General features: G+C 42.0%; 2 protein-coding genes across 2 annotated transcripts; one reads left to right on the top strand and one right to left on the bottom strand.

The window, feature by feature from the left end:
- Positions 1 to 1,129: 1,129 nt before the first annotated feature.
- Positions 1,130 to 7,331, bottom strand: LOC131457107 (mucin-2-like). Its single transcript, XM_058625921.1, has 10 exons — positions 7,102 to 7,331; positions 6,276 to 6,463; positions 5,091 to 5,228; positions 4,732 to 4,870; positions 4,312 to 4,486; positions 3,808 to 3,949; positions 3,329 to 3,472; positions 2,140 to 3,200; positions 1,713 to 1,792; positions 1,130 to 1,589 (listed from the first exon to the last, which is right to left on the bottom strand). Exons 1-10 carry the CDS (start codon positions 7,216 to 7,218, stop codon positions 1,521 to 1,523), a joined length of 2,253 nt encoding a protein of 750 aa, XP_058481904.1. The 5' UTR covers positions 7,219 to 7,331; the 3' UTR covers positions 1,130 to 1,520.
- A 2,213-nt stretch (positions 7,332 to 9,544) lies between these two features.
- Positions 9,545 to 13,603, top strand: LOC131456653 (type I phosphatidylinositol 4,5-bisphosphate 4-phosphatase-A-like). Its single transcript, XM_058625157.1, has 7 exons — positions 9,545 to 9,816; positions 11,281 to 11,462; positions 11,566 to 11,672; positions 11,765 to 11,876; positions 12,177 to 12,229; positions 12,338 to 12,428; positions 12,852 to 13,603. Exons 1-7 carry the CDS (start codon positions 9,714 to 9,716, stop codon positions 12,993 to 12,995), a joined length of 792 nt encoding a protein of 263 aa, XP_058481140.1. The 5' UTR covers positions 9,545 to 9,713; the 3' UTR covers positions 12,996 to 13,603.
- Positions 13,604 to 13,807: the final 204 nt, after the last annotated feature.

Below are 13,807 nucleotides of genomic sequence, written 5' to 3' on the forward strand. Positions count from 1 at the left end.
AAACAAAAAGGCAGCTTCATTTCCACTGTGTTTACGTTTGAATCACTTATATATCGATGATGTGCAATTCTACATGAAGGGAAAACAATCAACTCACACGTTTTCTGTTTTGTTTGTTTGTTTGTTTGTTTGTTTATGTTTTGTAAGACAGAAAAAGGTCTTCAATTTGCTTTGAATCCAGTTTTTTTTGGATCAAAATCTGATCATTGTCTTACTGTAGCGTCAAAGTGCGACGTTTAAAAGTGGGAAAACAAACATGTTTGTGTCTAGGTGGTTTTTTATCTCGATCACTGAGGTGCATTTGTTAAAACTGGCCCCGCCCACTGTATGGAATTAGATTTGTGTCACTTTATGAATTGAGATAAACAACAATTAACCCAAAAAAATGACCAATTGTATATAAAATATCAATTTAATCGTTAAAAATCGTTAGCCAATAGCCAATCAGCAGGTGGCTTCCTGCAAGCCCCGCCCACATCCAGAATCCCAAACAAAAAACCAGGGAGATGCGGAGCAAGCGAAACTCTGATCATTGCAAACAAAACGTGCATTTTCAAACAAATATAGCGTAGTTTTATAATAATATTATCGACACAAATCTAATTCCATAAACGCTGTTTCATGCAGGGCCGGCCCAAGCCTTTATGGGGCCCTAGAGGAGACTCAGTGAATCAAAACAAGCGCACCTCATTGGCTTCTTTTTTACATGACAGCGAGAAGGAATGTGTGTACAAAAGAACAACAACAACAACAACAAGGGCATGAAATGAACTGGCAGCCACCAGGTGGCGCAGTGAACACCTGGAACAGGACAAATGTAGTGACCTCTGTGGACAAATGAGGAACTGCAGGAACAGCTGCAGTGGTGTGATCACAGATGAGGTGGAGTTAGCGACCGAACAAAAACTGTCACCTTTTAAACTGTTTTTGTTTGTTTGTTTTGCTGAACTCGTTATTTGCCCGTCCTGTAAATAAAGTTTTAAAATGACGATGAACAGGTTTACAGTCACTGACACTTTTTTGTTCTTCTGACAACTACGGTTTCCGTGGCAACGGATACGCGACAACTGCGGTCTCCATAGTAACAGTGTTGTGTCGTTGAGATGACATATTCTCTGCAAAATGACTGTACAAAAAAAATGCTTTTATTTACAGCAAAACTAAAACATGTAGCTCACAAATTGTAACTGTTTATTATACCTATCTGTTTATTATTAGCTTGAGCATTAGCATTAGTAGTACATGCAGGGAGGAAGCTGAAGTCGACTGAGGTGAAGTTTCATTCTGACAGATTGTTTTCACTGGAAATAGTCGTTAGTAAACATTTATGCTGTAACTTTGTCCGATTATGAAGATTTAAGACATTTATCTACATTCTGATAACAAAAACAATGACCAAATAACATCTAACTATCATTAAAGTCCTTGCAACAAATGATGTTTTCCACAGGAGCTGATCAGTGGTGGTGACTGTGAACCAGCAGGGGGCGTCAGTGGCTGTTTTCTTTACATATATCCAGTTAGAGCACAGAGACTAGAGTCACATTGACGCTGTTCGGGACTCCTAATGTTACCAGTTGATTTTTAAACTGAAGAAGAGAAAAAAAAAAAACATGGACATGGTTCATTCATTTATTCATTCATGAACGGCATGTTTTCATGTTTTCATGTGTAACATAATGACCACTTTATGACACAACAAGACGACTGACCTGTGGAAGGACGATGTTCCTGATCTCGTCCTCTGTTAACTCGATCACAGACGTGATCCTCGCCTTCAGCCGCAGGACGACTGAAAACAGACAAACAAATAAGAAGGCGGTGACACTGATAAAAATAGATAAAAACAAAATAAGTCTTAAGTTTTTACGTCCTAAAATGACTCGCACTCAAGCCACGCCTACCACTCATGTCATGCCCCACCCACTGCAAAGACAATGTCCCTCCCACTTCCGACTTTCCGAGTTCTGATTTAGATAGAACGTTCAAAACCGAACTGCATTTAGCAGAATTTTGATTACATTTAACGTAATTTTAAGACAATAAATCGTGGGAGAAAGCACCTCAGAATTCTTCTGAAGTTACAAAGGAAACTAAAATTCAAATACATTTAAAAATTGATATAGTGAGTGTAGCTACCTTGTCCAGCTGTAGGGACGGGTCCTGCTGTCGTTGTAGTTATCTCCGTGTTGGCAGTGGTAATTGCCGCTGTAGTTGTGGTGTTAAAGGGGGTAGTTGTTGGTGTAGTTGTGGTGGTAAAGGTAGTAGTTGGTGGTGTAGTTGTGGTGGTAAAGGGGATAGTTGGTGGTGTAGTTGTGGTGTTAATGGGGGTAGTTGGTGGTGTAGTTGTGGTGTTAATGGGGGTAGTTGATGGTGTAGTTGTGGTGTTAATGGGGGTAGTTGGTGGTGTAGTTGTGGTGGTAAAGGGGATAGTTGATGGTGTAGTTGTGGTGTTAAAGGGGATAGTTGGTGGTGTAGTTGTGGCGTTAACGGGGATAGTTGGTGGTGTAGTTGTGGTGTTAATGGGGGTAGTTGGTGGTGTAGTTGTGGTGGTAAAGGGGATAGTTGATGGTGTAGTTGTGGTGTTAAAGGGGATAGTTGGTGGTGTAGTTGTGGTGTTAAAGGGGATAGTTGGTGGTGTAGTTGTGGTGTTAATGGGGGTAGTTGTGGTGGTAAAGGGGATAGTTGATGGTGTAGTTGTGGTGTTAATGGGGGTAGTTGGTGGAGTAGTTGTGGGTGTGGTTGTAGCAAAAGTACTGGGTTGGGATACTGCTGAAGTTACCGCCACGGTTGTGCGTGGAGTCAGTGCTGGAGTAGTTGTGGGCGTGGTTGTAGTGATAGTACTGGGTTGTGATACTGCTGAAGTTACCGGCACGGTTGTGGGTGGAGTCAGTGCTGGAGTAGTTGTGGGCGTGGTTGTAGCAATAGTACTGGGTTGGGATACTGCTGAAGTTACTGCCACGGCTGTGCGTATAGTCAGTGCTGGAGTAGTTGTGGGCGTGGTTGTAGTGATAGTACTGGGTTGGGATACTGCTGAAGTTACTGCCACGGTTGTGGGAGAAGTCAGTGGTGGAGTAGTAGTGGCAATAGCTGTAGCGTTGGTAATGTTCCGGGATGCCGGCACAGCTCGAGGCAAGCGTCTCTCACTGTTTGCGACAATTACGATGACACATCGCAGCTCAGACTGATACCTGTTAGAACTGAAGGAACAAAATCAAATAAATTGTTGAACTTAATTACATTCCTTGATTCTCTTCTGCTTCTGGTACTTTAGAGCTTGTTCTGTGGCCCTTTCCATGTTTGATGTGCAGAGAACAAAAATACTGACCCGGAAACTGCTTGGACAACAAAGCAGATTGGATGGTTCTCTCCACTTTGGCTTACTGATGGAGTCCAGCTCAGGGTAAAGTCTCCTGCTCCTGACCTGGTCTGGTTGATATTGTGTGGTCCGCTGAACAGCAGCTCGGAGATCCTTTCACAAGCAGAAGACCATGGTCATGGAGTTAAAGCCAGGGTTCAGAAGCAGTTAGAAAGTCAAGACTCGGAATAATCATAACCTAGAACTCTTTCAAAGTACATTTGCATTCAGTCGCACCACATTTTGTGTCACAGGTAAGACACTGAAAGTCAAATTTACCAAGTTAAATTCAAAATTTTAAAAAATCAAGACCTAGCACATCCAGCTAACTGACTTGCTACATACTTCTGCTGAACAGTTTAAAACTGAGTTTCTGAAGAGGGGGGGGATCAGTCACAGAAGGTTCCGTGGTACGTCTGCGATAATATTTCATCTCCTTCTTTACTCACGCTGAGTTAGCTGCCACTGCTTTGATGCTGATTTGCAGGACCTGGTTGACTGAAGCCTGCAGCTGAGCTCTGTTGGCTGGGGTTGGAGACTGGAACCCGGGCAAATAGAGTCCGCCTGTGCAGGAGGGCACCGCAGGATCCACTGGAGCAACAAAAACAAACTGAGTGCAAGAAGGCAGAGAATTTAGCACTATTGCAATACTGATAACCTGCTTTCTCAAAAGCCGTGCTCGGAAGGGTTTGGTTTGGTATAGTACATAGTAAATAGTGTAGTAAAATGGTAGGGTACAATCAGGGTGGCGCTAGACCAACATCCAGAGCTGCCGGATCGTCATTCGTTGTTGTTGCACCTGTGCAACGTCACGCCCCACACCCCGCCGACTGAGCAAAGGTACTGTTCTCAGTCGAAACGCAAGCCTGACCCAGGACTTCCTAAACTTTACCATAATGGAAACACAGCAGAGGAGATTCACAGTCAATGCCAAAACACCTTTGAGTTTTTACCTTTAAAAGCAAATTGGACAGGTATTTTACTGATTGGGGTGGTGGTAGTTATCGGCGTCACCACACCGCCGCGGGCCAGGGTGATAGGTTGCCCAGGAGAGTCCTCCATCACCAGCTGGACTGCGTAAAGTCCCTCGGCACTGCTGTTGGTGGCACTGAATGACAGGTCACATGACTGCAAAAGGACAAAGAGGAGGCGCATTTGTACTTTACATTAAGACCTGGGCCACTTGTGTAAAAGATTTTTTTTTTATATTGTCAGCTTTAATGCTACCAAATGTCACAGGTACATCCGGTAGAATTTGACAAAACCCATTGAGTAATACATCATTTTCTACAAAAGTGCCAGAAGGATTTCAGAAGGATGGAGAATGGACACATTCCAAAAGATTTAGTTTGGGGTGACATTTGGCTACTCACCGATGAGAGGGTGAGAACAGGCGGAGGTGTGCAGGGGTTACATTCAAACTGGGACTGGTTTCCATATCTGCATTGCACATTGTCTCCATCTGGGTCAAACGCCAACAGGCGTATTTGTCTCGGACAGTTTGAAGGAACTCTGAAAGCAAGAGAGAGAGAACCAAAATAATCCCAACTCTTTCAGTTTCATCTCAAACTTGGCTTAAATGTAAATCATGGGAAGCTCTAAATTATAATTCAAACCAGGCCTACAGACAACAAAACAACACCATCTTGTTTTGACTACCGTGCAAAAGAATGATCGCTCTTGGAAGTGAGCCAAACTAATTCTTGCCCAAGTACGGAAATGGTTGGTTTACCTCAGGACTGGCAGCATGGTGGTCTGCGGTGATCTGTTGGCTTTGCCGGTGTCAGACCGGGTCCTCGGATCAACCAGAGTCAAAGCTCTCACTGATACAATGCCATTGATGTTGCTTTTCCAGGCGTTACCGTTCAACCTGCGGTGGGAGTTCACGGAAGATCTTGTCATTACTCTGCTACATCAGGCACTTTCATGTTATACCCTGGCTAACGCCAGACTCAATCTCATTTGAGAATTGTTGGCGGATTCAGCTGGGTTCACCGAGGTCATTTCCCAGAACCTACAGCTCCCTCATCAAAGGCCCATAAGAGTGGGAATATCGCAACTATCGCGAGTGTCTTGCCTCCTGCATGCTCCGCCCAGGTGCCACACCGTGTCTGAATGTTCTGGAAATTCTCCTGCTGGTGTGAATAAGACAATCTCCTGCTGCTTGTCATATAAGATCAGGTTAATTCAAGTCTAAAAACAGATGAATGTTAATCGTGTAGGTCTTTAAATCCCCCAGTTATTTTTGGGGGTTCTTCAGGTTCCTGGAAACAAGGTATGAAGAACCTGCTTCGCCGTGACGCAACAGTGCAATAAAATAACACGGGGGTGTATTATGGGGAAGAAATACGATCTGATCATGTTGCCACATATTTGGGCATTAGCTAACGTACTGAACTAAGCTGCATGACTACATTCAATGCACCCTCTGGCACGACTTTTAGGAATGTTGGGTGTAACTATGTGGACTCTTGCAAGTAACTTCCAGTAAGAGTGTTTTAAAAGTGAAACTAACTCTGTTGCCTCTCCCTAAATTAAACAATTAACATTCACTCAAAACCCCAGTGGGTGTTTGTTTTTAACAGCTCTGATACAGTGAACGATTGTTTCGGTTCAGTTCAGTTCAGACAGATACTCGTGTGGTTGGTGCCTTGCAATTGTTCTTGGTCTTTCACAGCAGTTGGCTAAGGGTTAGGGATTTACTGCCTCGCGGCTAGGCAACATCAAAACACCAATGTCTGTCGAATCGTCGCTCTCGGTCCTTGTACGATTTAATAGTTCTGTGGATTCCCATTGTACTTCTGCTGACACAGAATACCAACTATTCCACTTGATTCTCAGTCTTTTCACTCAGATATCTTTTAACACTCTGCATGAGTCTCAACACGAGGTCCAGACCATCTCTGTTTGAACTCACCAAAGCTGAAAGGGATCGTTGCCGGTAATCTGCAGAATCATGAGTCCCTCTCTGTGACACCACTCTCCGCTGCTCTCGTTAGAGACCGTATGAGACGCCAAGAACACCGTCGTACAATCACCGGTGCGGCATTCCCAGGGGATGTACGCACTACACGTCTGGAAGTTTGTCTTAAAGCGAAGAGCCACCTGCAATAAAACAAGTATAAACCTGAGTTTAAAGGGTCAGAGTTATGAGTATCTTTGACACTTTATCTCACTATTAGACAGAGTTTTTCTGCTTTTATTCTCCCACACCAAACCCCATAGAGAAAATCATTGATTTTAACATCACAGAACACAGGAGTTGTTGATCCACTGCTGCCTCAATCACTAAGTTCAAATGTAATATTTTGTAAAATTCGGCTTTAAAAATCCTTAGTTCAGATATAAATCAGTGACACAAAGAGATCACACGAGGCAGCAGCAGACCAGCAGCTCCTTTTTCCCCTGTAGCTAAAATTGCTGATTTTCTCTATGGACTTTGGTGTGGGGGGAATAAGCACTTAATAAATGTAATTTTCCAATTGCAAAATGCTGTCTAATGGCAAAACAAACAGCCAAGCATATACTAAAGATATCATAGACTTAAACTGATCATAGATTTGATAAGCTGAGGCTTTTGCTAAGTGGCTAAAATCTGGGTGTTTTTCTTTTTTTTGTCCCCACTGGCAAGCAAACGCATAAATAAAACTGTAAACATGTCATCGAATATGCTGCTTATGAGATAGAGAAGTGCTGTCAGAGCTAAATATTGAAGAGCTAAATGCATTAAAAGATGTACATACTGTGAATATTCCATCGCTGTTGGTCTCCGGGTCGTAGGTCATCACTGTCCCTAAGAAATTAGTCGCCTGGCTGACGCTGAAGAACAGCTGTAGCAACAGAACAAGAAACATACTCATTCTTTTCTCTACACTCTATCACACACACACCTGTTGTCTCTCCTTCTCTGTCTCTCTCTCTCTCTCGTCTGTGTGCGGGTGCGTGTGTGTGTGTGTACTTATCACTCAGTAAGCGTTATTCCAGATTAGATCGGACAATAAACCAGGAACAGACCTGGTATGAGGAAATATGTCACATTAAAGCTTCTCGGTGGTAATGATCAACCAGTGCTTCAGGTTACTCTTTTTACAGTCAGTTAATTACGGTACATCCCAGTTTTTTTAACTGTAAAGGAACTGTGATAAAAGAAAGAAAGAGATAGTTCACGAAATACGAGGATAAACAAGATTTTAGCCACTTAACAAAAGACTCACTTAATGAATTCTATGTCAGTTTAAGTCTACGATGTCTTGTCTCACTGTTAAACAGACTTTTCCAACAGGAAACTGAAGATTGTAAACCACTCACTCTCCCACACCAAACCCCATAGAGAAAATCAGTGATTTTAACATCACAGCACAGAGGTATTGTTGATCCACTGCTGCCTCATCACTAAGTTCAAATATCTTATTTTGTCACTTCTGTGTTTGAAATCCTTTGTTCAGATTTACCTCAGTGACACAAAGTGACCACATGAGGCAGCAGTAGACCAGCAGCTCCTGTGTCCCTGTGAGCTAAAATCACTGATTTTCTCTATGGGGTTTGGTGTGGGAGAGTGAGCGGTTTTACAAACTTCAGTTTCCAGTTGGAAAAGTCTGTCTAAGATATTTTAGACTGAAAACTGACGCATATTTGATAAGCTAAGTCTTTTGTAAAGTGACTAAAATTCAGCACACCAAAGTCCATAGTCTCTAATATAAAAATCAGCCGACGTCGTGGTCAGTCACATCATTTTCTTGCACATAACTAGACTCTTCATTATTTGGCAATACCAGACATAGCATCACCACTTCAGACTCATTGTCACAGCCTTTTTATAAAAAAAACAAAGCACAGGAGGTTTTTAAGTTGACGGACCGGTTTGCAGACAAAGCGCTTCACTGAAACTGCTGCACAGCAACAACAGTGAGTGGAAGTCAGCTGCTGTTATTAGACCATGATGAGGTGTCAGAGGTTTTCCCCCCGCCGGTTCAACCATCAACGGAAATAACAATGTGTCCATGAACGAGATCATGAAGTCAATTTGGATCAAATTCATTGTTGTTGATTAATGTTAGAAATTAACGTGGTTTTGGCTTCAGGACAAAATCACATTATTAGAATTAATTAGGCCTGAGGCTTCAACTGAACAGTGTTGTTGTTTATTTGTGTTTTTATATTTTATGTGTTATAGATGTGGAAAACAAGGTCAGTTTATCCCTTAATATTGTAATGTATGCAATTTATCATATAAATATATACATATATATGTATATACATACATATATGCATATATACACATATATACACATATTTAATTTTGTATGAGGTATTGATTCATAGTTAGTGCTATGCTGCGAGCGCCCCCTACTGGTGTGGGAGATTTCCAGTCAGATAAGTATGTCAAACTGTGAGATAAAGCCATAAATATTTTCTTAATATAGAATAGATTTTTGTTTTCTGTGTCAAAAAGCACCTTACATGTGATAGTCTCACGTGGAAGTCTGACTCCCAGCTTTCTATAGGAAGATGGGTTTCAGAAATGAATAGCTGTGTTCCACTTGAAAAAATTACATATACACTCAGGAATGACTATAATACTTTACAGAGATGTGGCAGCCCTATTTAGCATATATGGACACATTGCCAGCTTCTATGGTGGACGGGTTGTAGTTTTTTGCGAGCTCTTTGTTGTCAGTGCATACTGTTGTCTTCCTTGCCTCTCGACAGTGTATTTTTTTTTTATTTTTTTTTTTAGTTAATTAATTTTATATCATTATTACTAATATTATTTTCATTATTTATTAATTTTATTTGTCTATTTATTTTTTCCTCCCTCTCTCTCTTTCCAGTTTGTGGGTGGGTTGGGGAAGGGGTTTCATGTTGTGTGTTTTCATGTATATCTTGAAATTGAAAACTGAAAAAATAAAATATTCTAAAAAAATAAAAAATAGAAGCACCTTACATTTCGTTTTCATGGTGAAGCGGGTGTTTAATGGCAGGTTTTTATGTTTTTATGACAGTTTTGACACAAAACACGCCCTGAAAAGGACTCTTTTTTTTTTAAGAGTACTTGAACGCGGCCCGGTCACGCGGTCAAACCTGAGCCCGTCCCCTCCATTCCGCACGGAGCTCGCTGATTGGACTAAGCGTGCTGTCAGTCACAGACGTAGCTCGGACCACAGTCATGTGACACATGTTTTCGTTGTTTCACTTCCGCCTCGGGAGTTCCTCACTTCAGTGTGACTCAGTGTTGGGCTGCACAGAAAAAAACAAGCCCTGCTCAGCGGCTCTGTCACAAACCTGCAGCCGCTGCAGACGCTCCTCCCGCGGACACTGCTGAACACCGAGGGCCGCTGGCTGGCGGGAGGGAGCTATGGCGGACGGGGAGCGGTCACCGCTGCTGTCCGAGCAGCACGACGCCTCCAACGGCTTCTCTGCCGGCGACGGGTCTCATGGTTTCCCGTCTAAACCTCACAGTGAGTCCGCTATGGTGGTGGTGGTGCTGCAGCTGCTGTTTCACCTTTATAACACATTTAACTTTACATTTAACACATTTAAATGTACATTTCTAGTCAAAATGTCCACATTTAAACTCGTACCTTCAGCCATTAGTTGTAGTTTACAAGCTAGCAGGCTAGCAGTGTGGCTAACGTTAGCTGCAAAATAAGAGAACGTTGACATTTAACCTTTGAAATTTACTTTATGTATTATCTTATCACGTGTTGATTGTCATTGTATGTACTTACATCACTTTAGGCAGGATTTGTTGTGTGAAGTTGGTGGTTTTATCTCAAAAATGTGACATTTCATGGACTTTATTGGGCAAATATGGAATAAACTACTCTTATTTTTGTGTTTGTTTATGTGTTTAAATACAGTGTAAGTGTAAGATACTGAACTAGCCCTGTGACTCATTATAATCGACAATTACTCAACAAAAATAATCATCAAGGTCTAAATTCTCTTTGTAGTTTAACCTAAAGTGCAGATTATAAATATATTGTATAATGTAACAATTCATAAAAAGATAAAGTAGGAGTCCTCTCGTGCTAAGCTGTCGCTGTTGGTCTATTTTAATTTAATGTTAAATCTGTTTTTGTGTCAGTTTTAAGTGAAAATTCTAAATTTGTTCTAACTGAAAAATGTTGACGGTCCAGTTTTTCCTGGTTATTTTTTGGCTTTTGGTGAATTTATTATTCTGTGAGAGTGAAGTGAAAGTTTGCTTCTGAACTGTGTTGACTCAGCGGGTTTTTTTTCACATCACATCCGTCTTTATTTATTAATGGATCAGCAAATGACTCGGCGTGTTTGCACCAGGCCAGTGTTTGTTTTATTGCTGCTCATCATGTGACAGCAACATTAAGAGTTCAGGGTTTTTTTCATGACAAAGAGGAAACGTCCACTTTCGCTGCCTTTTTAAAGGGGCAGTGTATAAAATGTGTTGTCTCTTTCATCTACACTGCAGTGACTGTGATTATATACAGCATCTGTAATAAAAAATAAATGTTAAATACGTCATAAAACTAGAAACATAAAAGTTTTAGGGACAAAGCTACGTCTAACCTAACGTTATCCTTCAGATAATTATTCTATCCGTGTCTTTGCGGTCATTTTTGAGGCGGTTAACGTGAATAAAAACTCTTGAAACTTGCTATTGAGGTCAGGTGTGGCGAAAATGCAGCATTGGCATAGTTCTCTCTCGCTGAAAACAGGCAAAATTGAGTTCCACCGAATTTCCCAAAAATTGTTGGGAAGATGTGATAGAACAAGATGAACAAAAAAGTCGACCGTAACCATGCCCTCAACTCAACAGGAAGTCGGCCGTTTTGAATTTTGGCGATTTGCACCCTACGCCGAAAGGTCTTGCGGTATCAAAAGTGAGGTCAGGGAACTGCTGCATTCCCCATTCAGCGCCTTAATCGACAGCATTTCGTCTCCAGGTTTAGCGCCGTTCCCTAGTTTGGTGACGCCGGCAGAGCCTCCGCCGCCGTACTCGCCGCAGGGAAGCCCCGACAGCGGCAGCGCTCCGATCATCAGCTGCCGTGTGTGTCAGAGCGCCATCTCTGTCGAAGGCAAGACGCACCAGCACGTGGTGAAGTGCAGCTTCTGCAACGAAGCGACGGTGAGTTTTTAAATAAAATACCATCATTGAAACTAAATTGTCTCCTGAATATTCTCGTGTTGTGTTTTAATTTTGGTTTATTTACATTTCTTTGTGTTGACAGCCGATAAAAAACGCTCCTGTCGGGAAGAAGTACGTCCGCTGTCCGTGTAACTGTCTGCTCATCTGCAAAGTCACGTCGCAGAGGATCGCGTGTCCCAGGCCGCACTGGTGAGACAGAGATGCATGACGCGGCAGTTTTTTTAAGCAGGACTTTGTCAAACTGTCGTTTCTCTCGTTTACTTTGTTTGTTTTTTTGACAGCAAACGCATCATCAACCTGGGATCGGTTCACATCGGGAGAGAGAGTCCAGAACCGCAGCACCAACCGGTCGGCATCAGGGTCATCTGTGGTCACTGCTCCAACACGTTCCTGGTAACACACACACACACACACAGCACAATTCAAACTTTAACCAGTTCCTCAGAAAATGAGGTTCTGCCTCATTAGGACCAGGTTTTGGTCTCCATGAGGAAGTAACAAATACAAGAACGCACACACAAACTTGTTCAACAGTCTCAGTGAGGACACTTAAACCCTAATCTCACATCTAAATCTAACCCTAGAACCAGGTCTTAGCCCCGAAAAGCTCTCATTAAAGCTGTGACAACCAGACAAAATGTCCTCACACACACACACACACACACATTGACTCGTGGTGTCTCTGTGTCTCAGTGGACGGAGATCTCAGACCGGACTTTGGCTCGATGTCCTCACTGCAGGAAAGTGTAAGTGTTTTTATTTATTTATTTATTTTTCTTCTCCTTCTGTTTTTTACGATTGTCATTTATTTTCCTGTTTTTTTTGTTCGTTTTCCTTCAAATTATTTTCTCCAGCTCTTCTATTGGGCGACAGTACCCCAGGAGGCGGAGCCTGCTGTGTTTTCTGCTCTTCATCGTCTTCGCCGCCTCCACTGCGGGACTTCTGGTGTGTATCTGCGTGACTAATCGATCAGGATAAGAGTCGTAATTGTTTATCGGGAACGAAAACCAACACAAATGTCCCACTTTTTTGACGTCTTATGTCAAGCGCCACACGTGAGGTTCTCACACTGGTGGGCGTGTCCCGCAATAGGGGCGTGGAGACCGAACATAAATAAATAATCAAAAATCGACAACTTTAACAACAATTCAGGATACGATTCCCAAAGTTTGCTGGTTTCATACTCGTTAACGAGTGCGGGGAAAAGTCGGGAATGTCCAGGTGAGGGGGCGGAGCCTGGGTTGAGCCGCAGGAGGCGGGACACTCGCTGTGAACAATTTTACCTGCTCAATCCTTGTTGTGTGGAACTCAGTTTATGTTGTGTGTGTGTGTGTGTGTGTGTGTGTGTGTGTGTGTGTGTGTGTTCAGGTGGGCACGTGGAAACCCGCTCGGTCGTCCAAAGGCATCTACGTGTCGTGGGCTCTGCTCATCCTGCTCGCTCTCTTCGCTCTGCTCCGGACTTTCTACTGGCGGTGTTTGAAAATCAGCGACCCCATTTCAGACATCACGTAGACTGAGGAGACGAGGCGAGGAGACGAGAAAGGAAGGTGAGGAGAGAATGAAGGCGGACAGGTAAAGAAAAGCAGGTGATTTAAAAGAAAATTTCAAAGTGGATTCCGTGGGAAAACTTGACCGCGGTTTAATCCAAACGGAGACTTTAATTTACCACCAGGAGGTGGCGCCGTGCATAAAGAGGCTGTTCAGACGTGTGGAGAGAAGTTTATTTCCTTTTCTTTCGTGTCGTTTAAACCTGATGCTGCTGAGTGTTTGTTTTTTTGTTGTTGTTTTTTTATTTGAAGCTGTTTGTTTCCAAAAAATATACAAAGACTGAGAATTCAAACCAGGTTTTTACCAAAAAACAACAAAAATGATGAAGGCAAAATCACTTTGTTCCTTTTTTCTGAAGAAGTAAGTTTAAAATTTTGGAAATAAACATTTTCTCTGCAAACGGAAAAGCTTAATATATATCTGTAAAAATACTAACAATATGAGGAATCGTGGTGTTTTGTTCGTTTGTTTTTGGGGCATTTTTCATGGAAAGGTGAAATTTTGAATCATTTTTGAAGATGAAATGTTTGTGGGTTTTTTTTCTGTATGTGATTAAAAATGTGCAAATCTAACCCGAAATTATTCAAAAAAAAGAAAAACGCTTAAAGCAATGATGAATGATGATTTTGTGCCGCAAACATCTCACACATTTTTATTTAATCTGCTCTTTATTGAAAATGTGAGAAAAAATAAACATCAATTTTGTCAGAATTTAGTTAAAAAACAAACTTTTATTATTTTTTCTGTTTGATATCAAAGACTTGTATTGATTTATT

The sequence above is a fragment of the Solea solea genome, chromosome 3 (assembly GCF_958295425.1).
Source record: "Solea solea chromosome 3, fSolSol10.1, whole genome shotgun sequence".
Taxonomy (NCBI): Eukaryota; Metazoa; Chordata; class Actinopteri; order Pleuronectiformes; family Soleidae; genus Solea; species Solea solea.

What these genes read in the sequence shown, in the direction of transcription:
- LOC131457107 (XM_058625921.1), bottom strand. Translation starts at nt 7,218, where the DNA reads ATGAGTATGTTTCTTGTTCTGTTGCTACAGCTGTTCTTCAGCGTCAGC. An exon ending in TGTCCAATTTGCTTTTAAAG is followed by an intron (nt 3,950 to 4,311) that starts GTAAAAACTCAA and finishes TTGTTGCTCCAG; the next exon opens with TGGATCCTGCGGTGCCCTCC. An exon ending in GTTGTCCAAGCAGTTTCCGG is followed by an intron (nt 3,201 to 3,328) that starts GTCAGTATTTTT and finishes TTGTTCCTTCAG; the next exon opens with TTCTAACAGGTATCAGTCTG.
- LOC131456653 (XM_058625157.1), top strand. Translation starts at nt 9,714, where the DNA reads ATGGCGGACGGGGAGCGGTCACCGCTGCTGTCCGAGCAGCACGACGCC. An exon ending in TTTCCCGTCTAAACCTCACA is followed by an intron (nt 9,817 to 11,280) that starts GTGAGTCCGCTA and finishes TTTCGTCTCCAG; the next exon opens with GTTTAGCGCCGTTCCCTAGT. An exon ending in CCTCCACTGCGGGACTTCTG is followed by an intron (nt 12,429 to 12,851) that starts GTGTGTATCTGC and finishes GTGTGTGTTCAG; the next exon opens with GTGGGCACGTGGAAACCCGC.